This window comes from Myxocyprinus asiaticus, chromosome 22, assembly GCF_019703515.2.
Source record: "Myxocyprinus asiaticus isolate MX2 ecotype Aquarium Trade chromosome 22, UBuf_Myxa_2, whole genome shotgun sequence".
NCBI classification, from domain to species: Eukaryota; Metazoa; Chordata; class Actinopteri; order Cypriniformes; family Catostomidae; genus Myxocyprinus; species Myxocyprinus asiaticus.
The window spans coordinates 40,500,562-40,527,841 of NC_059365.1; the positions used below are offsets into that span (position 1 = coordinate 40,500,562).

The window sequence follows — 27,280 nt, forward strand, 5'->3', positions numbered from 1 at the left end:
AGACTACAAAGGACAGTTCGGACTGCTGAGAGGATTATTAAAAAAAAAAAAAAAAAAAAAATATATATATATATATATATATATATATATATATATATATATATATATATATATATATATATATTTGCACTGTACATAACAGATTTGTATTTGCACTATTTTTTTATTTTTTATTATTATCTATGTCTTGCTGCTGTTTTTGTATTGTTTTTGTATTGTTGTACACTGGAAGCTCCTGTCACCAAGACAAATTCCTTGTATGTGCAAGCATACTCGGCAATAAAGCTGATTCTGATTCTATGTGAATGTGATAATGACCATGAGATGGCGCTGTCTCATTGTTGTTAGCGGTGACTATTGTGTACTATGACACTGGTGAGATGCCTGGCAGATGCTACCTAGATCACCTGTAAGAACATTCTTTAAGCTGCATTATATTTTCGCGAAAATAAATTATATAACTTCTACGTGTAACAGAAAGGATATTATAAAAAAGGAGACAGAGGGAAAAAGTGTATTTTCCTCATCCCTCCTCCTCCCACTCCCTGCGCACGTGCATCCTCAGTCTATTCCAGATATCATGCAAAAACACTATCAGAGCTGCCAGAAACCGTAAAGACATGACAGGATATTTCCATTCACTGACTTAGAAAAAAGCCCCACATCTGAATCTAGTAGTACCGTAATAAACCCGTGACACAGTCAAACACACAGCAGCACCAGAGCGCGCGCGCTCGCCCTCGCGCGCTCTCTCTCTCTCTCTCTCTCTCTCTCTCTCTCTCTCTCTCTCTCTCTCTCTCTCTCTCTCTCTCTCTCTCTCTCTGTGTGTGCAGACAGCGGCAGTGTCCCGTGATTTCTCCTGATGGGCTGAACTTACACTGACCGATCACACTGAGATCTGAACTGAAAGCCCACGACCACCTCACTCATCAGAATCTCTGTGCAGTTTTCTGCCTCCTGGATTCAGGTAAGATGAGTGCAGAACTGTGCATCCTCCAGGGGTGGACTCTCATAAGATCAATTAAATTTATTTCAAACAATTTATTTTATTCAAATGTATTTAGATTATAATTTTTATTTAAAATTTGTACACTATATATATATATATATATATATATATATATATATATATATATATATATATATATATATATATATAAGTATTAAGTTATATATTATTTATTTCAATGTATTTCCTTTTTTATTTGAAAAGAGTGCATGAATTGGATTAACTGTGATTTTAAATATTTAGCTCTGTGCTATATGTAGTGTATATTTATTTTTAAATATGGTAACACTTAACATTAATGTTCCCGTTCTTAAGGGTTTATGTAAAGAAGTTTATTAATAGCTAATAATTAATTTGCAAAAGCATTATAAATCATTGATATGCGTTTATAACAATATGTATAAAAAGGGTGACTTTCATGCAATACGTGCCGAATATTGAGCCATTCTACCTCACATGTTTTACAGTAAATGCTTGATAACACATTTTCAACATTAGTAACCTATGGAAATGTACGTTATTGTAAAGTGTTCACAAATGAAGCATTTATTAAAGAGTTGCCAAAATGTGAAACCTTTGTAGATAAAGTCCAGTATGGCTTAATGTTCATCAGGCTTTATTATATGTGTATGAGCATGAAGAGCTGAAAAGTGTTTTTACAGAGGGCTTTAGGTAACTAGGACTAGGTTAGTTGTGACAACAGCACTCAGAGAAGCACCATTCTTTTGACATCAACATGACAAAGAAAGTGACAACACAAGTGAGTCAAAACATTACATAATGAATATAAATATTATTAATTTTAACCTCACACTATAATAGTCTTATATTATGTTTTGATTAATATGTACACATAAGTGTAATTATAAAGCTTTTATAACATGCCTAAATTAAAATGCTCAATACTTGGAAAGTATTGCATGAAAGTTACCCTATTTATTCATGCTGTTATAGCTGCATATCAATGATTTGTAATGCATTTATACTAAATCACTTATTAGTCAGGAATGAACCTTGTTATAAACCCTTAACTAAGGGGACATTAATATAATGTGTTACCAACACGGTTCAATAATTCTGTAAATCCAGTTAAGACCGTATTCAAAGATGTTGAGGAATGTTTTGCCTTAATACAGACCAGTTGTGTAGGATCTAGTTTGGTATGGCCAGACGTATTTGTTTAAATCTCACAAAGTTTGGACAACAGCTAAACAAATCTCTGTTAATGTATTCTGTCATTCCTGTGGACATGCACAGTTAACTACTGCAGCTTTATTTTGATAAGTATATGTGTGTGCATGTGTGTATATATATATATATATATATATATATATATATATATATATATATATATATATATATATATATATATATATACAGTACTGTGCAGAAGTCTTAGGCACATAAGATGTTTCACAAAAACATTAAGATGGTTATTTATATCTTCAGCTTTAGTGTGTCAATAGGAAATATAAATGTTAGACTCCCAAACATTCCTTTTGCAAATAGAATAGAATAGAAGAACAGGGAGCCCTGCAACAGATGGCATGGCCCTCACAGAGCCCCCCACTGAACATTGGGTCAGTCTGGGATTACACGAAGAGACAGAAGTAATTGAGAAAGCCTAAATACATAAAAGAACTGTGGTACATTCTCCAAGAAGCTTGGAACATCCTATCTGCCAGCAACCAAGAAAGACTATGTCCAGGTGCAAGTAGGAGAATTGGTGATGTTTTGAAGGCAAAAGTGTTCACACCAAATATTTATTTAGCTCTTTTTCTGTTTATTGGACTTTGTATGACATTAATTGATTAATGAAAACTATTTTTGTCATTATTTTTTAAGAAATCCTCACATTGCAAAAGTTTTAGGCACTTGTGAAAAAAGTTCACAATACTATATATATATATGTACATACAGTGCTGTGGAAAAGTATTTACCCCCATCCTGATTTCTTCTGTTTTTGTGTATATCTCATACTAAATTGTTAAAAAAATTCAAACAAAATCTAACTGAAAGGCAATCTGAGTAAACACAAAATACAGTTTTTAAATTATAATGTTATTTATTGAAGCGAAAAAGTTATCCAATACCACCTGGGCCTGTGTGAAAAAGTATTTACCCCCCTAGTTACTAAATCCCCAAATCTATGAAACTGCATTCATAATGGGGTTCAGGTGGACTAGACACACTCAGGCTTGATTACTGCCAGCCCTGTTCAATCCAATCAACACCTAAATAGAAGTTTTTCAAAAACATGAAGTTGGCTAAAAAGTTTCACCCAGTAGCACACTATGCCAAGGTCGAAAGAAATTCCAAAAACGATGAGGAAAAAGGTGATCAGTCTGTGAAGGGTTACAAAGCTATTTCAAAGGCTCTGGGACTCCAAAGAACCACAGTGAGAGCCATTATCTCCAAATGGAGAAAACCTGGCACAGTAGTGAACCTTCCCAGAAGTGGCCGAAATTTCCTAAATTTCTCCAAGAGCACAATGACGACTCATCCAGGAAGTCATAAAAAAGCCAAGGACAACATCTAAGTAACTGTAAGCCTCTCTCGCATCAATAAAGGTCACTGTTCATGACTCCACTATCAGAAAGACACTGGCCAAAAAATGGCATCCATGGAAGAGTGGCGAAGGCAAAAACCACTGCTAACCCAGAAGAACATTAAGGCTCATCAGAAGTTTCGTCTGGTCATAAGTCCATGAGTTGAAGCTCAAGCACAACTGGATTATGCAGCAAGACAATGATCCAAAGCATAGGAGTAAGTCCACCTCTGAATGGCTCAAAAGAAGCAAAATTAAAGTTTTGGAGTGGCCTAGTCAAAGTCCTGACTTGAACCTGATTGTGATGCTGTGGCAGGACTTTAAACGGGCAGTTCATGCTCGAAAACCCTCCAAATGTGGCTGAACTAAATCAGTTTTGCAAAGAAGAATGGGTCAAAATTCCACCAGAGCATTATGAAAGACTGATCTCCAGTTATCAGAAGCGTTTGGTTGCAGTTGTTGCTGCTAAAGGTGGAACAACCAGCTATTAAGTTTAAGGGGGCAGTTCGTTTTTCACATGGGTGATAAAGGTGTTGTGTGTGTATATATACACAGGTGCATCTCAATAAATTAGAATGTCGTGGAAAAGTTCATTTATTTCAGTAATTCAACTCAAATTGTGAAACCCGTGTATTAAATAAATTCAGTGCACACAGACTGAAGTAGTTTAAGTCTTTGGTTCTTTTAATTGTGATGATTTTGGCTCACATTTAACAAAAACCCACCAATTCACTATCTCAAAAAATTAGAATATGGTGACATGCCAATCAGCTAATCAACTCAAAACACCTGCAAAGGTTTCCTGAGCCTTCAAAATGGTCTCTCAGTTTGGTTCACTAGGCTACACAATCATGGGGAAGACTGCTGATCTGACAGTTATCCAGAAGACAATCATTGACACCCTTCATAAGGAGGGTAAGCCACAAACATTCATTGCCAAAGAAGCTGGCTGTTCACAGAGTGCTGTATCCAAGCATGTTAACAGAAAGTTGAGTGGAAGGAAAAAGTGTGGAAGAAAAAGATGCACAACCAACCGAGAGAACCGCAGCCCAATGAGGATTGTCAAGCAAAATCGATTCAAGAATTTGGGTGAACTTCACAAGGAATGGACTGAGGCTGGGGTCAAGGCATCAAGAGCCACCACACACAGATGTGTCAAGGAATTTGGCTACAATTGTTGTATTCCTCTTGTTAAGCCACTCCTGAACCACAGACAACGTCAGAGGCGTCTTACCTGGGCTAAGGAGAAGAAGAACTGGACTGTTGCCCAGTGTTCTAAAGTCCTCTTTTCAGATGAGAGCAAGTTTTGTATTTCATTTGGAAACCAAGGTCCTAGAGTCTGGAGGAAGGGTGGAGAAGCTCATAGCCCAAGTTGCTTGAAATTCAGTGTTAAGTTTCCACAGTCTGTGATGATTTGGGGTGCAATGTCATCTGCTGGTGTTGGTCCATTGTGTTTTTTGAAAACCAAAGTCACTGCACACGTTTACCAAGAAATTTTGGAGCACTTCATGCTTCCTTCTGCTGACCAGCTTTTCAAAGATGCTGATTTAATTTTCCAGCAGGATTTGGCACCTGCCCACACTGCCAAAAGCAGCAAAAGTTGGTTAAATGACCATGGTGTTGGTGTGCTTGACTGGCCAGCAAACTCACCAGACCTGAACCCCATAGAGAATCTATGGGGTATTGTCAAGAGGAAAATGAGAAACAAGAGACCAAAAAATGCAGATGAGCTGAAGGCCACTGTCAAAGAAACCTGGGCTTCCATACCACCTCGGCAGTGCCACAAACTGATCACCTCCATGCCACGCCGAACTGAGGCAGTAATTAAAGCAAAAGGAGCCCCTGCCAAGTATTGAGTACATATACAGTAAATGAACATACTTTCCAGAAGGCCAACAATTCACTAAAAATGTTTTTTTTTATTGGTCTTATGATGTATTCTAATTTTTTGAGATAGTGAATTGGTGGGTTTTTGTTAAATGTGAGCCAAAATCATCACAATTAAAAGAACCAAAGACTTAAACTACTTCAGTCTGTGTGCATTGAATTTATTTAATACACGAGTTTCACAATTTGAGTTGAATTACTGAAATAAATGAACTTTTCCACGACATTCTAATTTATTGAGATGCACCTGTATATATATATATATATATATATATATATATATATATATATATACACACTACCGGTCAAAAGTTTTGAAACACTTGACTGAAATGTTTCTCATGATCTTAAAAATCTTTTGGTCTGAAGGCGTATGCTTAAATTTTTGAAATTAGTTTTGTAGACAAAAATATAATTGTGCCACCATATTAATTTATTTCATTATAAAACTAAAATTTAATAATAAAAAAAAACGTTTTTGAAATTGATGACTTAAAGAAAAGAAAAGCAGCCAATAAGTGCCCAACATATATGGGAACTCCTTCAATACTGTTTATAAAGCATCCCAGGGTGATACCTCAAGAAGTTGGTTGAGAAAATGTCAAGAGTACATGTCTGCAAATTCTAGGCAAAGAGTGACTACTTTGAAGATGATAAAATATAACACAGTTTTGATTTATTTTGGATTTTGTTTAGTCACAACATAATTCCCATAGTTTCATTTATTACTATTATTCTAAAATATGAAGAAAAAAAATTATAATAAAGAATGAGTGTTTCAAAACTTTTGACTGGTAGTGTATATATATTCAATTATAGTTAATGAAACATATTACTATCAGTAATATTTTTGCATTTTGTTATCTGTACTGTTTTTCAGACTATTGCAACAGTTAACCTTGCATATGGGTGCTATAAAACTTTCTTTTGACAGTGATCCCTCATCCCGTGTTGCCCTTAACATCAAAATTATATTTTCTTTTAAGATAATGTGACATTTAAGACAGATTTTCTTTATTTTGGTGTCATGTCCAGTGTTCATTTTTAAATCGTGTATATTTAAGGATGTGTCCCTCTCTATTTCTGTCTCGCTTTTTCCCGATCTCATACTTTTAAGCCATGCTGAGTGGGGGATTGTGGTGTACGTTGGTTACCATGGTGTTATGGGGCGTCTGGTTGCCCTCCTGTCTTGGCCAGACCACCTCACCATCTCAGGATGGAAAAATTAAGTTTCGTCTGGCCGGGTACCCCCGCAAGCACAATGAAGGAAGAGTGGAAGTGCTTTACAACGGAGAGTGGGGCACTATCTGCGATGATGACTTCACGTTGGCCAACGCTCATGTTTTATGCCGTCATCTAGGGTTCGTGGAGGCAACCAGCTGGTCACACAGTGCCAAGTACGGAGCGGGCACGGGTGAGTTAAATACGGCTCAGACTAATAGAATCAGCACTTGATTCTTAACCCTCATGTTCTGTTCTGAGACTGACTGTACATCCTTTATGTTTGGGGCCCCAGAGACCCCAATGTTGTATGTAAAAGTAAAAATAAAAAAGCTTAATTGTCTTTTAACATGTCCTTAACTTAGTCAAAACCAGTATGCAGATATTATTGAAGATTTCACCTGTCTGTTGCAAGCAAAAATACACATTTGGCAGGATTGGACTGCTACACTGTGTACACCAATCAGAGAATGTTAGCATGTTAACATTCATTGTATTTATGTGTTTTTTATGGGTTCTCCAAACCTAAGTAATGTTAAAGGAATAGTTCACCCAAAAATGATATTTTACTTTATGGTAAAAAATTAATTAAATATTAATATCTGAAGATATTGATTTAACCACTGGAGTTGTATGGATTACTTTTATGCTGCCTTTATGTGATTGTGATTATTGGAGCTTCAAAATTTTGCATTGCATTGTATGGACCTACAGAGCTGAAATATTCTTCTAAAAATCTCAACTTGTGTTCTGCTGAAGAAAGAAAGTCCATACACATCCAGGATGGCAAAAGGGTGAGTAAATAATAGAGAATTGTAATTTAATGTAACATTTTTCATGTAGGACATTTGTAGCATGTTATCAATTTGAAACTTTGTGTATTATCAGTTCTTATAATATTATGGTATATCGCGAACAGTGTTGGGTGTAATCTGATTACAAAGTAATTGTATTCAAATTACTTTTAAGTAAAATGTAGTGGAACACATTACATTTTAAATTCTTGTAATCAGATTACAGTTACTGACTTTCAATTTTAGTTAATTACTTTTGAGCACATTACTTGGGTTATACTAAATAGAATATATTTAAAACATGAATTTTGTTAATATGTGCTGTACATCTGTTTGCATTTCTGTGACAGCTGAAAGCTGGTGAAGGACAAAGGAAGAAACGTACAACTTGCTTGTGACAATGAACAAGGAGGAAATATAGACACTATTTTGAATTGGTTGAGTGGAAAAACAAAAACTTTTCTGAGAAGTGTTTTAGGAAGTATCTTAAAAGTAACTGTAATGTGGTTACTTTTTCATCTAAGTCAAAATCCGTAATGTACTTATATTGCATTTTTAGAGGAGTAATTAGTAATTTGTTTGTAATTTCTGAGTAATTTAACCAACACTGATCATGAAGTATCAGCCTGATACTTCAATGTTAAGTATGTTTTTTGAGCTATTAAAATTGCCTCGGGGTCAAACAGAACATGAGGGTTGTAAGTTATTCGTAAATTCATGTCAATTTAAATGAACTGTTCTGGCCAGCAATTAAACCACTTATATTGTTGAGTTTGTTTGAGTTTCGAGGATTTATTGTACCTGAAAGTCAACTTTCTTTATGTGAAAGTCCTTTTGGAAGCTGACCAGGCTGAGGTATCTGTGCTCCTAGGTAAAATCTGGCTAGATAATGTCATGTGTGGAGGAACTGAAAACAGCATAGAGAAGTGTGTGTCCCGCGGTTGGGGGAACAGTGACTGCACTCATCAGGAGGATGCAGGAATCGTCTGCAAGGATGAGAGAATTCCAGGTTTCGCAGACTCCAACATCATTGAGGTAAAAGATCACTTTCATCAAACCTGTGAAAGCACTGATTATGAAATACAGAGATAAAATAACTTGAAGGAAATAACTGCATGCCAATATTAAACCATATTATTTGCTGACAGCAAACAGACTAATTTAACCAAGTCTGCTGTGGTTGCAGTGTTGTGTTGCTGCATGTTGAAGAGTGCATGTCAAGTTTTCAAGCTCTCTCAGTCTACATGTTATGTGCATGTGCAAGTGATTTGGTTTTAAAAGACTATTTGATGTTGATGTAGTATTTAATGGTGTGTTTCCCTTATGCTCTTTGTCTTTTCAAAAAACTTTGAATAGAATAGATTCAACTTTGAAAAGGTTTTTTGAAAGTCTTTTTACCTGGTATTATTGTATGACATCATGAAGGATGCTTATACAATGGATTCTACATACAGCCTTTTCTTGTTTTCCATCTTATAGAGGAAATTTGATATTAAACTTAGGCACATAACTCAGGACCGTAACCACAATATACAAGTTCCCCCCAATAATCAGATGTGGCCAAATTTTCCTCCCCAATAATTGATATTCTTGTTGCTGCTCTGCTACAGTCCATAATGCACCGCTGTCTAATTGTCAGTAAGTTGTTTCAAGGATTTCGCAATAATTTAAAAAAAGTAAAATTTTTTGCATGCTTAGTTGTCTAATAACACCGCTCGTCAATGTCGTTAGAGATCAAAGAAGGCGGGACTCATAGAAGCTAAGCGTGAATCTAGTTTTTCTAGTGTCACGCATCAGCGCGGTCGGTAGTTCAGATAGTGTTTTAATGCCATGTAAGATGTAAAAATCTAAGTAAACATGAGATATTTGTCCACTTTTTTATGATTGAAATGTTGTACCTACTAACATTAATTTCCAAGGATGCAAACCATTCACCTTTTGGCAAAATTTGCTGTTTTGAATTAATAATATGTCATATACAGGGCGTGATTCATAAAACCATTCTTTATTGTGAATGTGAAAACATAAACGGTGCAGTTTTCAGCATATCAGACATAAGACATAGAGTGAATGTGTGCATATTAGGAATGAATTGAATGAATGTTTTTTTTTTTTTTGGCTAGATTTTGAAGTAGCCTTTTAGAAAATTCACTTTCACTCAGTTGGAGCGTAATCACCTTCAGATTAGAACTAGAACATGGTAAGACTTGTGTTCTATTGTGTTTTTATATTGTGGCAAGAACAGTGTCATATTATATTATTAATGCAAATATTATTTGTAAATAATTTACAATCAATTTGAGTTTTTCTAATTAATTTCTTTATTAATTTTATTAAAGGAAAAGTTACCCAAAAATGAAAATTCTCTCATCATTTACTCGCCTTCATGCCATCCCAGATGTGTATGACTCTCTTTCTTGTGCTGAACACAAACGAAGAATTTTAGAAGAATATTTTTGCTCTTTTGGTCCATATAATGCAAGTTAATGGGTGCAAAAATTTTGAAGCTCCAAAAATCACATAAATCAGCATAAACGTAATCCATAAGACTCCAGTGGTTAAATCAATGTCTTCAGAAGCGATATGATAGGTGTGGGTGAGAAACACATCAATATTTAAGTACATTTTTACCATAAATTCTCTTCCCTGACAAGTCAGTCTCCACTTTAACTTTTACATTCTTCTTCTTTTGTTTTTTGTGATTCACATTCTTTATGCATGCCCCCTACTGGGCAGGGAAAAGAATTTATAGCAAAAATTGACTTAAATTGATCTGTTACTCGCCCACACCTATCATTTCACTTTTGAAGACAAAAGAGACTTATGGATTACTTTTGTGCTGCCTTTATGTGCTCAAATTTTGGCACCCATTCACTTGCGTTGTATGGACCTACAGAGCTGAAATATTCTTCTAAAAATCTTCATTTGTGTCCTGCAGAAGAAAGAAAGTCATACACATCTGGGATGGCATGAGTGTGAATAAGTAATGAGATAATTTTCATTTTTAAGTGAACTATTCCTTTAATTCTGACTTTTGGACAGTATCTCCTAAGTGGTCTTCTTTCAAAAGAGTTCATAAAAGGCAACTATTTTATTTTGGGGATTGTCAGGTTTGTGCTAAAAAAAAATTAAATAAAAAAAAGAGCCACCAGTTAAAAATGGAAAATAGAAACAACACTGCATAAGATATTTATGTTTTTCAGAGAATGTATTTTTAACATGTGTATTTTGTCTTACTGAACTGGCAGAGTTTTTATAGTCAAAACAAGTAAATCTACCACTGCTGAAGAAGTAATCCAAAGTATTTAGAATACATTGCTAACCTTGAGTAATCTAACGAAATAGATTACAAATTACATTTTACAGCATGTATTCTGTAATCTGTAGTGGAATACATTTCAAACATAATCCTCCCAACCTTGTCCGTTTGTTCTACGGACATGAATTATGGCTCAAATTATGGGACTTGGTGACGAGTGGTGTGCTATTACTTTTCCCAGCAATTGTACTTTTGGTTGGTGGACAAAGTGGATAGAAAGTTTTGCATAGAATAAGCCATATCTAGACCTATGTCATATCTAGGGACTAGAATATCAAAGAGACTTATTGGTGAGCTCTTTTGACCTACAGTAACCACCTAGTAACCACCCAAAACACCTTAGCAACTGCAAGGCAATAGAGTGAAACAGTGCCCACCTACTTTTCAGCCATCTTTGTTTCTGAAGTATTTTGCCCATTTATTTCCTCCTTAGGAATTTTGTAAAATCCTTTATAAAAGAGTTCTGAGCTATGAACCAAACCAACCAGCTCCAAGGTGAATCACAACATTACAAACTTTGGTTTGAAGCAAAAAGTATTCTTTAATAAACAAAAATAAATAAACAAAAGTACAAGACTGTGTACTTAACATCTTTAATAAGGGAATGAACTACAATCCCATGAAGCATTGCAAATTACGTAATCTGATTAAAAATGATGGAAAAAAATATAAAACTATTGTTAATTATCTATCTTTGAATTTTATTGTAAAATATATAGATAATTCCAAATATGTAAGTAGTTTGAGAGTGTAGGAATACCGATTCAATTGCATCAATCACAGTGTGTCTTCGGAGTGGCCAGTTGCTGCAGAGCTCTTTTGGTGTGCTTTCTTTTCTTCAGGATCATGGGAAATGTAGTTCATCACCAAGAATTCTGTTATTAAACATGATTTAAAAAAAAAAGTTGAAATAACGTGGAATGATGGCTTCAACAGAGGCATATACCATTGATTAACAACACTGGAGCTCATTGTAGGTCTGTCTTTAAAGGTTAAGAAGTTATGATTAAAAATTAATATGCCTATGGAAAAAATGCATAGGATATATACTTCTGAAACCTGGCTGTTGCGCCCTATATGGTAAAAAGCACTCCGTATCTCTTATCAACCATATAACAACGCCCTGGCAACCACCTCTAGAATCCCAGTGGTGGGTTTTTGCACGGGCAAACACCACTGGCATTTCAAAACTGTGCAAACGCAAGCACAGCTCTCAAAAACAGGACTGACAACGTATTTTGCTGCTTTGTGAACAGATTAAAAAGCAGGAGAACTGGTGAGAAGAGACATGCAAAAGTGCGGTTGCTCAGTTCAGGACGAGAATAGTTTGTCCATATTCTCGTCCAGAAGGCAGAAAGAACACAGAGATCTTGAGAGGGTGTTTGGCAAACCTATGGAGTCTCTGCTCTGCTACACACTATCAGATCTGTTCACTGGAATGATGCAGATGATACATTTCAAATCCGAATGTACCATCCAGATGTTCTCAAAGTCAGATTAACAAGCAGAATATTCTTTCCTAAAAACTCTGAAATTAAAATTAAAGCAGCATTTGGTTTGAAGAAATGCAAGTTTGTTTGGAATTTAATGTGGTTTGTGTTTGTTTTTCTTTGTTTTATGCTGTTTTGAGCTGTCATTTATCCAATTCGTTTTTCAAACTTATGACATAACCACCACAGTCTCAGAGACACATGCTTACAGATGCACAAATAACAAACAAAAAGCACTATCTTGTCTCTGGCAGTCCAGAATATTCAAGTTTTCATGAGTGAAAACATTCCATAGGCCCGATGCATATTTTAGGACTAGAATACTGTAGAGACTTGATGGTGGGCTCTTTTGACTTGGGCAGGTAGGCAAGCATAGCAACCACCCAGAACACCCTTAACCACCCACAACATGCTAGCATTATGGTGGCAAGTTTTGCACAGGCAATTATCACTACAAATGTATTTTTTTATTTCTTTAAATTTCTAGAGATTCTAGTTTGATGTATCTAATGGCTCAGATGTCAGGCAAAATCAACTGGAACCCATAATTTGAATATTGCTTCAATAAGAAAACAATCAGTATAATCCTTCATAAGATTTATAAAATTGTAGCCATTTGAACCACAATCACCCCCATTCTTGTATCTTTTGTGCACACCATTACTACTAAGTTTTCATTCACACATTTTTTTTCCCTTGTCGGCAGTCTGAGTGAGTTTAATTCGTACATTGATAGATCGTTCATGTTGTTATGATATGATGCAATGATAGCATGAAATGTCTCGAACACAACCGCAAATTTGCCAATATTCCCCCTCCTTTAAAATGTAAATTCAAGCCAGCTGACCCGTAACCAAAGAAATTTTGGGTGAATTCTAATCGAAAGTGATTATCCCTATGCCCTACTCACTGCGAAGGATGGCAATATGTCTCATCTGTGATCACATTTTCTTGATGTGGGCAATCTGATGGGAGCATGACATTACAGTTTGAATGTACCCTTGACTAAAGGTCTTGTGAAAGGGCCCTTTGTGAAAAAAATTAACTTTTTTTGTTTTTTTGGAACGACCCTTGGAGTGAGGTCCCCTTCCCGAAGTGCCCATCATATTCATCCCTGATAGCACACGTACATCACTCCGATGTCTCTTTGATGTGTATGTTTACATCTGGAAAACATATTTTTTAGGTTGTTTACTCATCTGCTAAACATCCAATGTCTTGTCTCAGATGTCAGTTAGACATTCATCAGATGTCTTTGAAACATTTATATTTTAGAATGTTTGTACAGGAATATTTGATCTTTTTAAGATGTTCAGCAGATGTTAATTAGATTGCTGTAAGGGTTAGGGCTAGGGTTAGGTTTAGGTTAGGATTAGAATAGGGTTAGGTTTAGAAAAGATCTAACCTAAATGATCTAAAACAGACATTGATATGTACATGTGCTATCTGGGGTGAGTTTTGTCATGAAGCCACTTTTTAAAAAATAAGTGAAGCCCATGCTTTTGGGTCATTTTTAAGCTTTAAAGTGAGGTGCTATTCACTGCCATTGTATTGAAAAGACGGACTGACATGCTGTATTCATTAAAACATCTCCTTTTGTGTTCTGTAGTAAATTATGACAGAATGTTCTTTTTTAGGTGAACTATTCCTTTTTAGCTTTTGGAAAGCTGTCAAATTGCAAGAGACCTACTGGCACAGATGTGGTTTGCTGCTGCTTTGCATGGCAGTTCAGCCTTAGGCTGAAACTGAGAGTCTTGGTCCAGATTCAACTTTCAGTAGATAGTCTTATGGCAAGTCCAGACATTTGGAAGTGCTTGTATACATGGTTGAAGGAATTTGTACATTAGCCAAAGCAGAATAAAAGTGTGGTCTGGATGTGCACCACAGAGACCCAAAACCCTCATGTGACATCACTCGTTTGGAGCACAAGCCAAAGAGACAGACAAAGCCAATAAAAACACATGGAATACTGCACGAAAGATTGATTGAAGCTGACTAGTTAAAAAAAAAAAATGACAATGACTATCAGAAAGAAGTATTTGACCTTCTCATCGCTGTTAACATGCACATACACAGACACAGTCTCAAAGCCAGAACATTCTCTTCATCATTGGTTCTCAATTGATGGTTCATGTCCCAGGTCTGTTCAGATACTGTCCCAGTCAGCATGGGAAAAACAATGGTAAATGCAATTATAAATTGCAGCTAACCATATAAATGTGCATTGTTCAAATACCAAAATAAATAGATTCATCAACTTTTAAAAGGGAATACATATATTTTGGTACAAATTCATCCTCAAAAACCATGAAAAAAACTATACAAGGAAAAAGAAAATATGACTCAGACTACATTACATATGGGTTCCAGAGAGCATGAAAACCATTTTGGTCAATTTTCCTATCTCAGATTATTAACTTTGCATAAGTTGGGGCCTATGCAGTTCATTGGGATATATTTGATTTTAATTAAATTTTTATGATAAACAATTTGGTTACATGTATTTATTTAGCTTTTATACAGAGTTGTGTTGTGTCTTGAGTTCTGAAGCAAACCCAGTTGAGAACCATACTATATCACATTTGCCCATCCGATTCTGTCCTGACATAGAGTTGTGTATGTTTTAGATGCAGGTGGATGAAAACAGGATGGAGAAAATTCATCTGCGTCCTCTCTCCAATGCCAGCCGCATGCCCGTCACAGAGGGAGTGGTAGAGGTGAAGTTTAAGGAAGGATGGGGCCACATCTGCAACACTGGCTGGACCACCAAAAACTCTCGTGTAGCGTGTGGCATGATGGGGTTCCCTTCGCAGAGGACTATGGGAAGAATGCCAGACAGGTAAGGGCATGGCTATGTTGGAATGGAATAATAGTTTACTACTAACTGAATAATATTTGGTATATACTTTATACTGCTTATTTTTGGAAAATAGTAAACAGTAAGCATTATTCTACAATAAATGTTTCAAAAAGTAATGTGCTACATTGTTGTCACTTGACCAAATGATGTTACAAATGATGGGGGGAAAAGGAAATTGAAGTTGATAGAAAATTTACATACTGGATGTACAAGTGTCACAAACTGCCTCGTGTTTTTTCCCTCACCTTCAGTTCAGTGATTGTTTGGTTTTCCCCTTTGTTCATGGACTACTCTTCCCAGCATGCACCTTTTGATTACACTCACCTGCCCTCCATCTTCCACAGCTGTTCCCTGTTCCCTCATCATTCATCTGTGTGTATATATACTCTCTTGTTTCCTTCATGAATTGTCAGTTCTTGTGCTTATGTTAAGCTGTAGCATTAATGTGTATATTTATTTCTTTGTATTCCTCCATGTTTATTGTATTACCTTCTTCCTTGTCTTCATTAAACTAAGCTGCGATTAGATCCTAAGCCTCTTCTCTAAAAGATCACCACCACCTTGTTACAGAAGAACTGACCCACAAATGGATCTAGCGGCTGTCCAGATACTCCTCCTCACTCAAGAGGACCGTCCATTAGAGGATCATGTCTGTGAGTTCATTGAGCTTGCAGATGTGGTGCACTATGATGACCATGCTCTGATGTCATATTTCAGAGCCGGTCTAAATGAAGCATTAAGGGCACGGATGCCCCTGGCTGATCCTCACTGGACTTTATGTGAGTATGTGGATTTGGCTCTCAAATTATGTGGCTCACTTTTCACTGTAGGGGAAGAGGAAGAGGAAGAGGACATTAATTCTCCCCCTACAGTGAATGCCCCCCGGGTAGCCATCACTTCCATGGCTCCTTGCTCCAAGCCTGCCACGGCCAATGAGCCAACGGCCACACCTGCCACGGCCAACGAGCCAACAGCCACACCTGCCATGGCCAACGAGCCAGCATTGCAAGCCTCATCCGTCCCAGAGCCAGCTCCTGCCCAAGAGGAATTTTCAGGGTGGGGGGCACTATGGTTCAAGTAGTCTCTGACCTCCCATCAATGGAGACCACTTTCTCCCCAGCCTCGGTAGCCCTGGAGCCTTCCTTCATCGAGCCTCCCATGGCTCCGCCCTTCGAGCCTCCCACAGCTCCACCTTCCGAGTCTCCCTTAGCTGTGCGCACGGCCCACTGGAAGGGGAGAAGAAGGGCTCCAACTCCACTATCACTGCTTGTGTCCACGAATACGGAGGTCGTTCCCCTATCACTGCCCATGCTCATGACCATGGAGGTCATTCCCCAGTCACTGCCAGTGCTCACAACCACAGAGGTCATTCCCCTGTCACTGCCCGTACTCTCGGCCATGGAGGTCGTTCCCAGTCCCTGCTGGCACTCCTGACCAAGACAACTCCGCCCTCTGAGTCTTCCACGACTCTGCCTGCTCATCTTGTGGCTCCGCCTCCCATGGCTCCGCCCACTCCAGTTCATTCTCCTGAGTCTCAAGTCCCTGCTCTTCCTGCGGCACAACCAGCGTTGACTCCAGCTCCTCCTCCTGAGATTCAAAATCCAACCGTATCATCTGCTCTCCCAAAGACGACGACTCCAGCGGTTCTGTCCTCTCTTCTAAAGACTCTTCCTCCAGCAGTTCCGTCTGCTATCCCAGAGACTCCTCCTGCGGCTCCGCCTCTGGATCCTCCTCCCGAAACACAAACCTCTGCTCCTCCTGCGGCTCCGCCCACTCTGCCTCCGGATCCTCCTCCTGGAACTCAATTCCCTGCTCCTCCTGTGGCTCCGCCTGCTCTGCATCCAGACCCTCCTCCTGGAACTCAATTCCCTGCTCCTCCTGCAGCTCTGCCCACTCCGCCTCCTGAACCAACTGTGACTCTGTGGCTGCCTCCCAGGCCTCCTGACCCAGTCCCTGCCCTGTGGCCACCTCCCAGGCCTCCTGACCCAGTCCCTGCCCTGTGGCCGCCTCCCAGGCCTCCTGACCCAGTCCCTGCGCTGTGGCCGCCTCCCAGGCCTCCTGACCCAGTCCCTGCGCTGTGGCCGCCTCCCAGGCCTCCTGACCCAGTCCCTGCGCTGTGGCCGCCTCCCAGGCCTCCTGACCCAGTCCCTGCCCTGTGGCCGCCTCCCTGGCCTCCTGATCATCCACCAACTCCTCCCTGGCATCTTAATCATCCTCCGGATCCTTCCTTGTCAGCTTGTCCCTGCCTGCCTTCGCATACATCTTTGGGTGCCTAGAGTTGCCCCTTTGGGTGGGGGGGGGGGGGGGGGGTTCTGTCACAAACTGCCTCATGTTTTTTCCCCTCACCTTCAGTTCAGTGACTGTTTAGTTTTCCCCTTTGTTCATGGACTACTCTTCCCAGCATGCACCTTTTTATTACACCTGCCCTCCATTTTCCACAGCTGTTCCCTGTTCCCTCATCATTCATCTGTGTGTGTATATATATATATATATATATATATATATATATATATATATATATATATATACCCTCTTGTTTCCTTCACAAATTGTCTGTTCTTGTGCTTATGTTAAGCAGTAGCGTTAATGTGTATATTTAGTTCTTTGTATTCCTCCATGTTTATTGTATTACCTTCTTCCTTTTCTTCATTAAACTAAACTGCGATTAGATCCTAAGCCTCTTCTCTAAAAAATCACCACCACCTCGTTACAACTAGATACCGCAGCAATAGTTTTAGTTTTATGCTAGTATGCATGGCTGGGTAGATTACTTCTGAATTGTAATCAGGTACTGATTACAAATTACATGACTAAAATTGTATGCAGTAATGTAATCTCTTGGATTAAATTATCTAATCTGATTACTTTTGGATTTTTTCTGACATAATTCTTGTTTATATGATGTCACATGCATTTGACAATAAATGACAAACCAAGTGACGTCTGCGCTCAAATGCTGCTGGAGCTTTTCTCAGAACTGACTTTCCTTTTCTGGGCCATTTTTATAGTTTATTTTAACCATCTGCTGTCAAGGTGATTTTTATTGCCTGTATGAAGTCAGTTTAACCTCAACAAACTTATTTTTGTTTTGCTTAACCCTCCTATGGTATTGAAAAATGGCACCTCCCTTTGGTATTCACAGTAATTTTTGCCCGGAAGGGTTAGATATGTAACCCTTTATTTTATGATGATAATGATACCATTTCTTCTTCCCTGAAGTAAGAACAATAAAATTATGCATTTATTTTGGGATTTTATGCTATTTTTGTCTTATTTACACATTTCTAAATTGTACCATTAATTTGCATATACAAATAAGCATTTATTTAATACAATTAAAAATTCAGAACCTGGAGTCACGTGACGCCATGCGAGGATCGGACGTGTGAATGGTGAGCTCTGCACACTTTGCTAGTTTTAATACTTTTTATGACATAAATTGGTGAGATTCGATACACTCTGATCCATAACTGTTCTAGGAGGACAATATGTCAAAGAATTCAAGATCCTCAGGCTCTGGAGACATTAAAAGACACTTACGTGCTCAAGCTGACACCCCCGAGCAGGCCACGAGCCTGAGAGACGATTTAGTCGGAGAAGTGCGGGAAATACGCCGAGAGATGCTGAACATGTCGGCAATGCTGACAAAGGTCATTGCTGACTTGGAGGATCTTTCTGTGATATGTCGATCGATCACTGCCATGGAGATGAAGTTCACTGATATGGTCACAAGAGTGGGGAATGTCGAGAAATTGATCGATTACCTGGAGTCATCGGAGAGAGAATTATCTGCTAATCCGCTAGCGACCAAGGTGGATTTGGAGCGTGTCTGGGAGAAGTTGGAGGACATGGAGAACCGTAGCCGGCGGAATAACATCTGTATCGTTGGAATCCCTGAGGGAGCAGAGGGACAGGATACGGTGAAATTCCTGGATGGGCTACTTCCAAATCTGCTCGACATAGCAGGCCATAAGCTGGAAATTGAGCGAGCTCACAGGGTTCCTGCTCGTCGATCCACAGAGGGAGACAGGCCCCGATAAATTCCAAAGATCATCCGATAAAGATTTTGTGTTACACGAGGCGAGGAGTAAAGGAAGGATTTCTTGGAAGAACCACAGCATTTTCTTGTTTCAGACTTTGCGAATTCGACGAGAGAGAAGTGTGATCGATTCAAGGAATGCAAGAAACTTTTACACCAACGGAATGTCGCTTTTGCACTGATATTCCTGGAAAAATTGAGAATAGATGCTAAGGATGGCCGTAAAACATTCACATGCCCACAGCAAGCGATGTCCTTCATAAAGTTAATGGAGTGAGCAAGTCATCTCGTTGTACTCACATTGCAGCCGAGTGGACCAGCTCACTGAACATTCGCTTGACTGTTTGAAGATTCTGCGCACTTTTTTTGTGCTGGTTCCGCCTAGCAGCTGGAGTTTATTTTGTAGAGTGGCACACCTTCGGGACAGTTTTGTGGATGAATCTACACGCTCTTTGTGCTTATTTCTCCTGTTGGCTAAGGTTTGTTTTGTGGAGTATTTGTTGCAAAGACATTGGAGTGATTAAGTCACTTGTTTGCACTCATGTTGCAGCCGAGTGGACCGGTTCACTGAACATTCATTTGACTGTTTGCAGAATCTGCGCGTTCTTTTTGTGCTGGTTCCGCCTAGTAGCTGGAGTTTATTTTGTAGAGTAACACACCTTCAGGACAGTTTTATGGATGAACCTACACGCTCTTTGTGCTTGTTCCTCCTATTGGCTGGAGTTTGTTTTGTAGAGTATTTTTTGCTGTGTAATTCTGTCACATAAAATCTGTATAGAAAGACCAGACTTGAACAATCCAATGGCAAAGTTGTCACAGGGATTCTCGTAGGCATACATGGACTGTTTGTGTTTGGAAGGTTGGATGCCAGTTGGCGCTTTCGTGCACGGGTATTCAGTCCTTGATCATAGCGAAGAAAAAGTGTGCAAGCCCCCTAGAGCAACACTGACGCTTCACAGGATGTGTAAAAATTTGGGTCTTACAGATATTTGGAGACCTTTGAACCCATCTGGTAGGGACTATACATTTTTTTCATCAGTCCATAAGATTTACTCTAGAATAGATTTTTATATATATATATATATATATATATATATATATATATATATATATCTAAGTCACTCATTTAATCTGTCGTTGATTGCTCAATTGGAAACATTTTAGTCTCAGATCTCACCCTTGTGTGTTTAGAGGTGTTGCCACATATGAAGAAAAGGAAATCATATAGTTGGTGCTTTAATGTATCCCTTTTGCAAAATCCTGAAGTCCAACAAATACTAAAGGTTGAAATCAAAGTTTATATGGAGACCAACTGGTCCTCAGTATCCTCTGTGGGCATGGCTTGGGAGGCACTTAAGTCGGTTCTTGGTGGCCGGATCATACAGTATGCTGCCTTCACCAAAGAATCCAAAGCACAAGAACTCATGGAATTGGAAGGGAATATTAAAAGTGCAGAGGAAGAGCTGAAGCGCAGAATGTCGTCTAATGGCCTCAGAGAATTGACCTGATTGAAATACAGATATAATACTATTTTGTCATGGAAGGTGGAGTTTTGGCTATTCAGGGCAAATATTTTGAGTCGGGGGACAAAGCAGGGAATCTTCTGGATAGATATATAAAACAAAGAGAGTCTTTTTCTACCATTCCTTCAGTGAAATCTGCTGGTGGTGAAATATTTACCTTGGCCACTGATATTAATAATGCTTTTAAAGAATTCTATTTTGATCTTTATAGTTCATCTTCATCTACTGAAATTAATTAATTTAATTAATAATTTAATTTATTTATCACACATTATACATTTCTGCATGTATAAAGTGAAATTCTTTTTTTTTTTTTTTCACATATCCCAGCTAAGCTGAGGTCAGAGTCAGCCATGATACAACACCCCTGGAGCAGATAGGGTCAAAGGCCTTGCTCAAAGGCCCAACAGTGGCATCTTGGCAGTGCTGAGGCTTGAACTCCTGACCTTCTGATCAGTAACCCAGAGCCTTAACCGCTGAGCCACAGAAACTTTGTGGAACCGCTGAGCAAAAAACTTCTCTTGATTCTGAGATAACCTTGGAGGAGCTTGGCAAGGTAATTAAGGCCTTGCCTACAGGCAAGGCTCCAGGGCCAGACGGCTTTGCCGCTGAATATTTTAGATCTTATGCTACAGAACTGGCTCCACTTTTGCTAGAAGTTTATATGGAATCATTAAAGAATGGAAAGCTTCCGCCAACCATGACACAAGCCCGGATCAGTCTGATTCTTAAAAAGGACAAAGATCCAAGCAAGTGTAAGAGTTGCCATCCAATTTTCCTGATCCAGCTAGATGTTAAAATATTGTAAACAATTTTGGCTAACCAATTAAAGGAATAGTTCACCCAAAAATGAAAATTTGCTGATAATTTACTCACCCTCAGGCCATCCAAGATGTATCTGCGTTTCTTTCTTCATCAAAACAGAATTTAAGATTTTTAGGATTTCATTTCAGACCTCCTCCTTTAAACAATGCAAGTGAATGTACTCTTGTTTTGAAGGTCCAAAATGCATATTTAGGGTGCTTCAAAATAATCCACATGATTCCAGTCGACAAATAAAGTTCTTCTGAACCCAAACGATTGATTAGTTTTAGAGACAAAACAATACTTATATACTTCTTAACTACAAATGTTCGCTTCCGTACATCTCTGTGATGCACACTCATGAGAGGGATGACGTAAGCTTGTTGGTAAGGTAACGCATGGAGGAGGATGCAGGAAGCATGTCATTGTTTACAAGAGAAGGAGTGCTGTTCAAAAGTTTAATTGTCTTTGCTGTAGATTTGTATTTGTATAAGTGTACTGTTCAAAATTGTTGTTTGGTGTGAGTGTACTGGATCCTTCAACCTTCAGAAACCCCAAAGAAAATGCACACCGGGAAAAATATTAACTTTTCATCGATTGCCTATACATGATCATGAGTGATTGAAGCTCTGGCTTATCGCGCTGAACTTCGATATCAGTACACCCCTACATTCTCTCAAATATTGCAGAGTGTGCAGTGAACATTTTTCCCCTGAGGATTTCAGACCATCAAAAGAAACAAAGGGTCAATATCTAAATTCATCAGCTGTGCCCGTGCTGTTTTTTCCAGCAAATTCAGGTATGTGTGAAAACTTTGTCATATAGCCTATATATTTCTGCTAAAGAAAAAGCACAAGTAGATAATGCAATGGCATTGCTCCGAAATAAAGGATGGTTATTTATTATGTTCGGCAATGCAGCTAGGACTAGGAGTGTTCTCACCGGCTGCCTTGCTAATTGTTCCCAATGGTGGGATTGCTATGGTCCAATCGTGGCAGCACAGGCTCTCTGCCTCTGTTGGCATTGGTTGGCATTTACTACATGTGCACCACCATGTCTCCATAGATCTCTGCCTCCCCGAGACTTGTGATTGCGCCACTGCTGCAGCCTCCTCCATCTCCCTCAGTTCCTCATCTGTGTATTCGGGCTCAAATAGGTAGGGTTGGGTGAAAAACTCCATCTCCTCTTCTCTTCTAAAATCAAAATCCTCCGACACCATGTTTGAAATTGTTTTGGGCTGTTTTGGTTTGTGAACGGCGCTTGGTCTGTGGTCTGTGCAAGTTTCTCTTGTAAACAATGATGCGATTCCTGCCTCCTCCTTCACGTGTTGCCTTACAAGCGAGCTTACATCATCCCTCTCATGAGTGTGCGTCACAGAGATGTATGGAAGCAAACATTTGTAGTTAAAAAGTATATAAGTATTGTTTTGTTTCTAAAAATAATCAATCGTTTGGGTTCAGAAGAAATTTATTTGTCGACTGGAGTCATGTGGATTATTTTGATGCATCCTAAAAATGCATTTTGGACTGTCAAAAAAATTGAGTACATTCACTTTCATTGTTTAAAGGATGCCTGAAGTGAAATCCTAAAAATCTTAAATTCTGTTTTGATGAAGAAAGAAACTCAGATACACCTTGGATGGCCCGAGGGTGAGTAAATTATCAGCAAATTTTTATTTTTGGGTGAACTATACCTTTAAGTAAGTTATGACATCTCTTATTCATATAGATCAGGTGGGGTTTATTTGGGGACTTAGCTCTTTTGATAACATTAGGCGTTTCATCAATATCATGTGGTCAGTGGTGAATGGTCAGACTCCGGTCGCTGCCATCTCGCTTGATGCCGAAAAGGTGTTTGATATGGTAGAAAGGGATTATTTTTATTTTATTTTGGAATTGTACGGGTTTGGGAATACTTTTATTGGATGAATTAAATTACTTTATAGACACCCGGTAGCGGCGGTACAAACAAATGGATTAATTTCAGATGATTTTACTCTGGATAGGGGCACCCGGCAGGGTTGCCCTCTTTCCCCATTATTGTCTTGCCCTGGAACCATTAGCAGCTGCGATAAGAAAGGAGGATTATTTTCCAGGGGTGATGCCGGGAGGTGTGGCGCATAAGCTTTTGCTTTACGCAGATGATATTTTATTATTCGTCTCCAACCCTACTAGATCTATGCCTTGCCTCCATAGAATTATTAATTCCTTTTCTAAGTTCTCAGGATACAGAGTGAATTGGTCTAAATCCGAAGCTTTGGCTCTGACAGCATATTGCCCGGTAACAGCTTTTCAGCTGGGTGCCTTCCAGTGGCACAAAGAGGGTATTAAGTATTTTGGCATTTTATTCCCAGCAAATTTGTGTGATTTAGTTAGAGTTAATTTTGACCCTTTAATAAAAAGGTTTTCGAGTGATGTGGGCAGATGAGCTTCATTACATTTATCTATGATTGGGATGGTTAATGTTATTAAAATGAATTGTATTCCAAAATTCAACTACCTGCTACAGTCTCTTCCTATAGATGTCCCCTCTCTTATTTCAAGCAATTTGATAGCATAGCGAAGTCCTTCATTTGGAATGGTAAGCATCTCAGATTACACTCCAGTAAGTTACATAGGCCGATTGACAAAGGTGGGCTAGGCCTACACAAGATTTTGTTTTATTATTATGCATTCGGTCTCTGACATTTGGCTCATTGGTCGCTTCCACCTGAGAGAGCCCCTCCCTGGTTTTGTATCGAACAGGAAGTTCTTGCCCCTATTTCGCCACTGCAAAGCCTTTCTATCAAACTAAATGGAGAAGTTAAGTTACACCCTGTTATCTCTCATTTGCACTCGGTATGGACAAAAGTGTCCAGAGTGTTTAATTCGGACATTTATTTAAATGTTACTTTGAGCATATGGCTGAACCCAAAATTATGTATTAATAAGTCCCCTTTCTGCTGGACAGAGTGGATTGTGAGGGAGGTTAATATGCTCGGTGACCTATATTAGAGTGGAGTGTTGAGGTCCTTTGAAAATATGGTTCAACATTTTGGAATTCCCAGGTCTCAATTCTTTAGGCATGTACTGCTGCCCCATCTGCTCTGTACTATTTTTGGGAGTAGCATACACCCCCTAAAGCGGCAGATACTTTGGGAGTGGTGATTACTGCTTTTGGAAAAGGTCATGAGGCAACAGTGTATTACTCCCTGCTAATTCAGTGTCTGGGGGATGGAGCTTCAACTTCTCTCAAGAGATTATGGGAGAAAGATTTAAACTTGGTATTGGAGGAGGGAGTGTGGGCTAGGATTCTAAAAAAACATCAAGTCTACATCTAGAGATGCAAGGGTGCACCTTATGCAATTTAAGATTTTACATAGATTCTATTCGACCCCCTCTAGATTGTATAGGCTTGGTCTTAAAGAAACACCCACCTGCTGGCGATGCCAATCAGAAGATGAGGACACAACCCATGTTTATTGGCAGTGTGTTAAGGTCCAAGAATTTTGGTTGAGGGTTCAGAGTTTTATGTGTGACGTATTGAACACTCAAATTTCATTTTGCCCCAGACTCTGTATTTTAGGCGATGGGGCGGTCATTAATATAGGAGATAAATACATAAAAAATTGGGTCCTAGCCAGTGTTATGACTGGCAGACAGATCATACTTAGGGGATGGAAGTCAGCTGGAGCACCCTCGTTTCAAGAGTGGCACACAGAGATGGGCAGTGTAGCGGCATTTGAAGCAATGTCATATAGAAGGCTAGGCAACATAGATTTATTTAATAAAAAAATGGGGCAGCTATTTAGCCTTTTTAGAAGGCTCTCGGGGAGGGGCAGTGGAGGGAGATTTGTAGTTTTAAATGTATGATTACATTTTTTTAATATATATATTCTTAAGTGTTTCCTGTTGTCTGTTTAAAATTATTTATTTATTTATTTATTTTGTATGTGTGTATACTTTCATTTTGTGTTGGACCACTGGATGTTTGTAGTGTGAGAGGGGGAGGGGGGAAGTTCAGGGGGAGGGACATAATTTGATATAATTGATTCTGTGTGTGTATGTTCTGTTTCATCAATCCAGTTTTTTTTTTTTTTTTTTTTTTTATCAATAAAATGTTAATATAAAAAAAGAAATTCAGAACCTACACTTCTATAAGTTGAAACATGAAGAAAATATGAGAAGATACATAAATTGGAGGCAGGTTGCTGCCATCTGGTGAACCATGTCATGCCAGTAACAGCCAGTTGATGGCTGTAGCCACCTACTGTGTAGTCTGATGGCTATTTTATATTTTATCACAAGATATGCATTTGAATATATATTTAGACATTATCAAACTATTATGTCAAAGTTTAGCATTTTAAAATTGATTTGAAGTATAAGTTTTTGCAGTTAATGTCATTATGCTTGCAATCAAACCTGACCATGGTGTTACAAAGAGAAGACACAGAATAAGAATTTTACAACCAATAATTTATTTCAAACATAAAAATTTAATAACTCAAAGCACATGCATAATTATGTCAAGAGATCAAACAAGATAAGAACATAAGAGCATAAAACATAAGAACTAGAGTAAACATTTTGCTATTTCAAACTTTCTATAGTAAAAATGTAATTTGCAAACATGTCAATTCAAGTCAAGTCATTTTTATTTGTATAGCGCTTTTAGTTGGCTGTTAAAGGCTTTTTTGGCAATTAATTGATAGTCTGTGTATTCCATTTCAAGAGTGTAGTCCATCAATATACAAAGGTGATGCAGGTAGTGATCAATGAGATGCATCGCAGTTCAACCGGCAGGTCATTTCGGTGAGGTTCAAAGGGGTCTATCCTAAGTCCAAGGTTCAGACAGTGGCATATGAAGTATCCAATGTCTTACAGTTGGAGTTGGCATCAGTTCATCCTCTGAAGTCCATCGTAATAGACTGAAGTGATGTCTGGCTAGCACCGGCTGTAGTTTGTCGTCATCACTCAGCAACACATAGCAGTGGAGTCCGACACAAAGCAGGAACAGAGCTGGATCTGGCTGGCTATGAATATGAATCCCGAGGTTGAGACAGGGAAACAAATAGAATAATATTAGCGTAGATGCCATAAAATTTTTTGCAGAATTATAGATTATAAGAAATGTTTCTGGTTCCGGCAGACCTAACTAAAGCAGCCTAATTGTGAGTTGATGGATAAATTAGGTGTATGCCTGGCTAAATAGATGAGTCTTTAGTCTAGACTTAAACTGAGTGAGTGTGTCTGCTTCCCAAACAGTGTTAGGGAGACAATTCCATAGTTTTGAAGCCAAATAGGAAAAGGATCTACCTCATTTTGTGGATTTTGATATTCTAGGAACTATTAACAGGCCAGAATTTTGTGATCGTAATGAACGTGATGGAATATAGCATGGTAGAATGTCACTTAAGTACTGTGGAGCTAGACCATTCAAAGCTTTGTATGTAGTTAACAGAATTTAAAAATTAATACGAAATTTAACAGGTAGCCAATGTAATGACGATAAAATATGAGCTAAATATGATCTTGTTTCTTGGTTCTAGTCAGCAGTCTGGCAGCTGCATTTTGAATCAATTGAAGTTTATTTATTGAACTTTCAGTACATCCTCTCAGTAATTCATAACAATAATCTAGTCTTGAGGTCATGAACGCATTAATTAGTTTTTCGGCATCAGCAAAAGAGAGCATGTGTCATAACTTAGCAATATTTTTGAGGTGGAAGAATGCTGTTCTACAAACATTGGAAATTGGATTTTCAAAAGGACAGATTGGTATCAAATATAACACCTAAGTTCTTCA

The 27,280-nt window shown here is 38.4% G+C and overlaps 1 protein-coding gene across 1 annotated transcript in view; it reads left to right on the top strand.

Annotated features, from left to right (window-relative positions):
• The first annotated feature begins 811 nt into the window (after positions 1-811).
• Positions 812-27,280, top strand: part of loxl3a (lysyl oxidase-like 3a) — a 125,208-nt gene continuing 98,739 nt past the window's right edge. The window contains exons 1-4 of the mRNA XM_051650332.1: positions 812-967; positions 6,562-6,858; positions 8,331-8,494; positions 14,896-15,107. Of these exons, the coding sequence (XP_051506292.1) occupies positions 6,564-6,858; positions 8,331-8,494; positions 14,896-15,107 (671 nt within the window). The 5' untranslated portion in view covers positions 812-967; positions 6,562-6,563. The remainder of the gene's footprint in view (positions 968-6,561; positions 6,859-8,330; positions 8,495-14,895; positions 15,108-27,280) is intronic.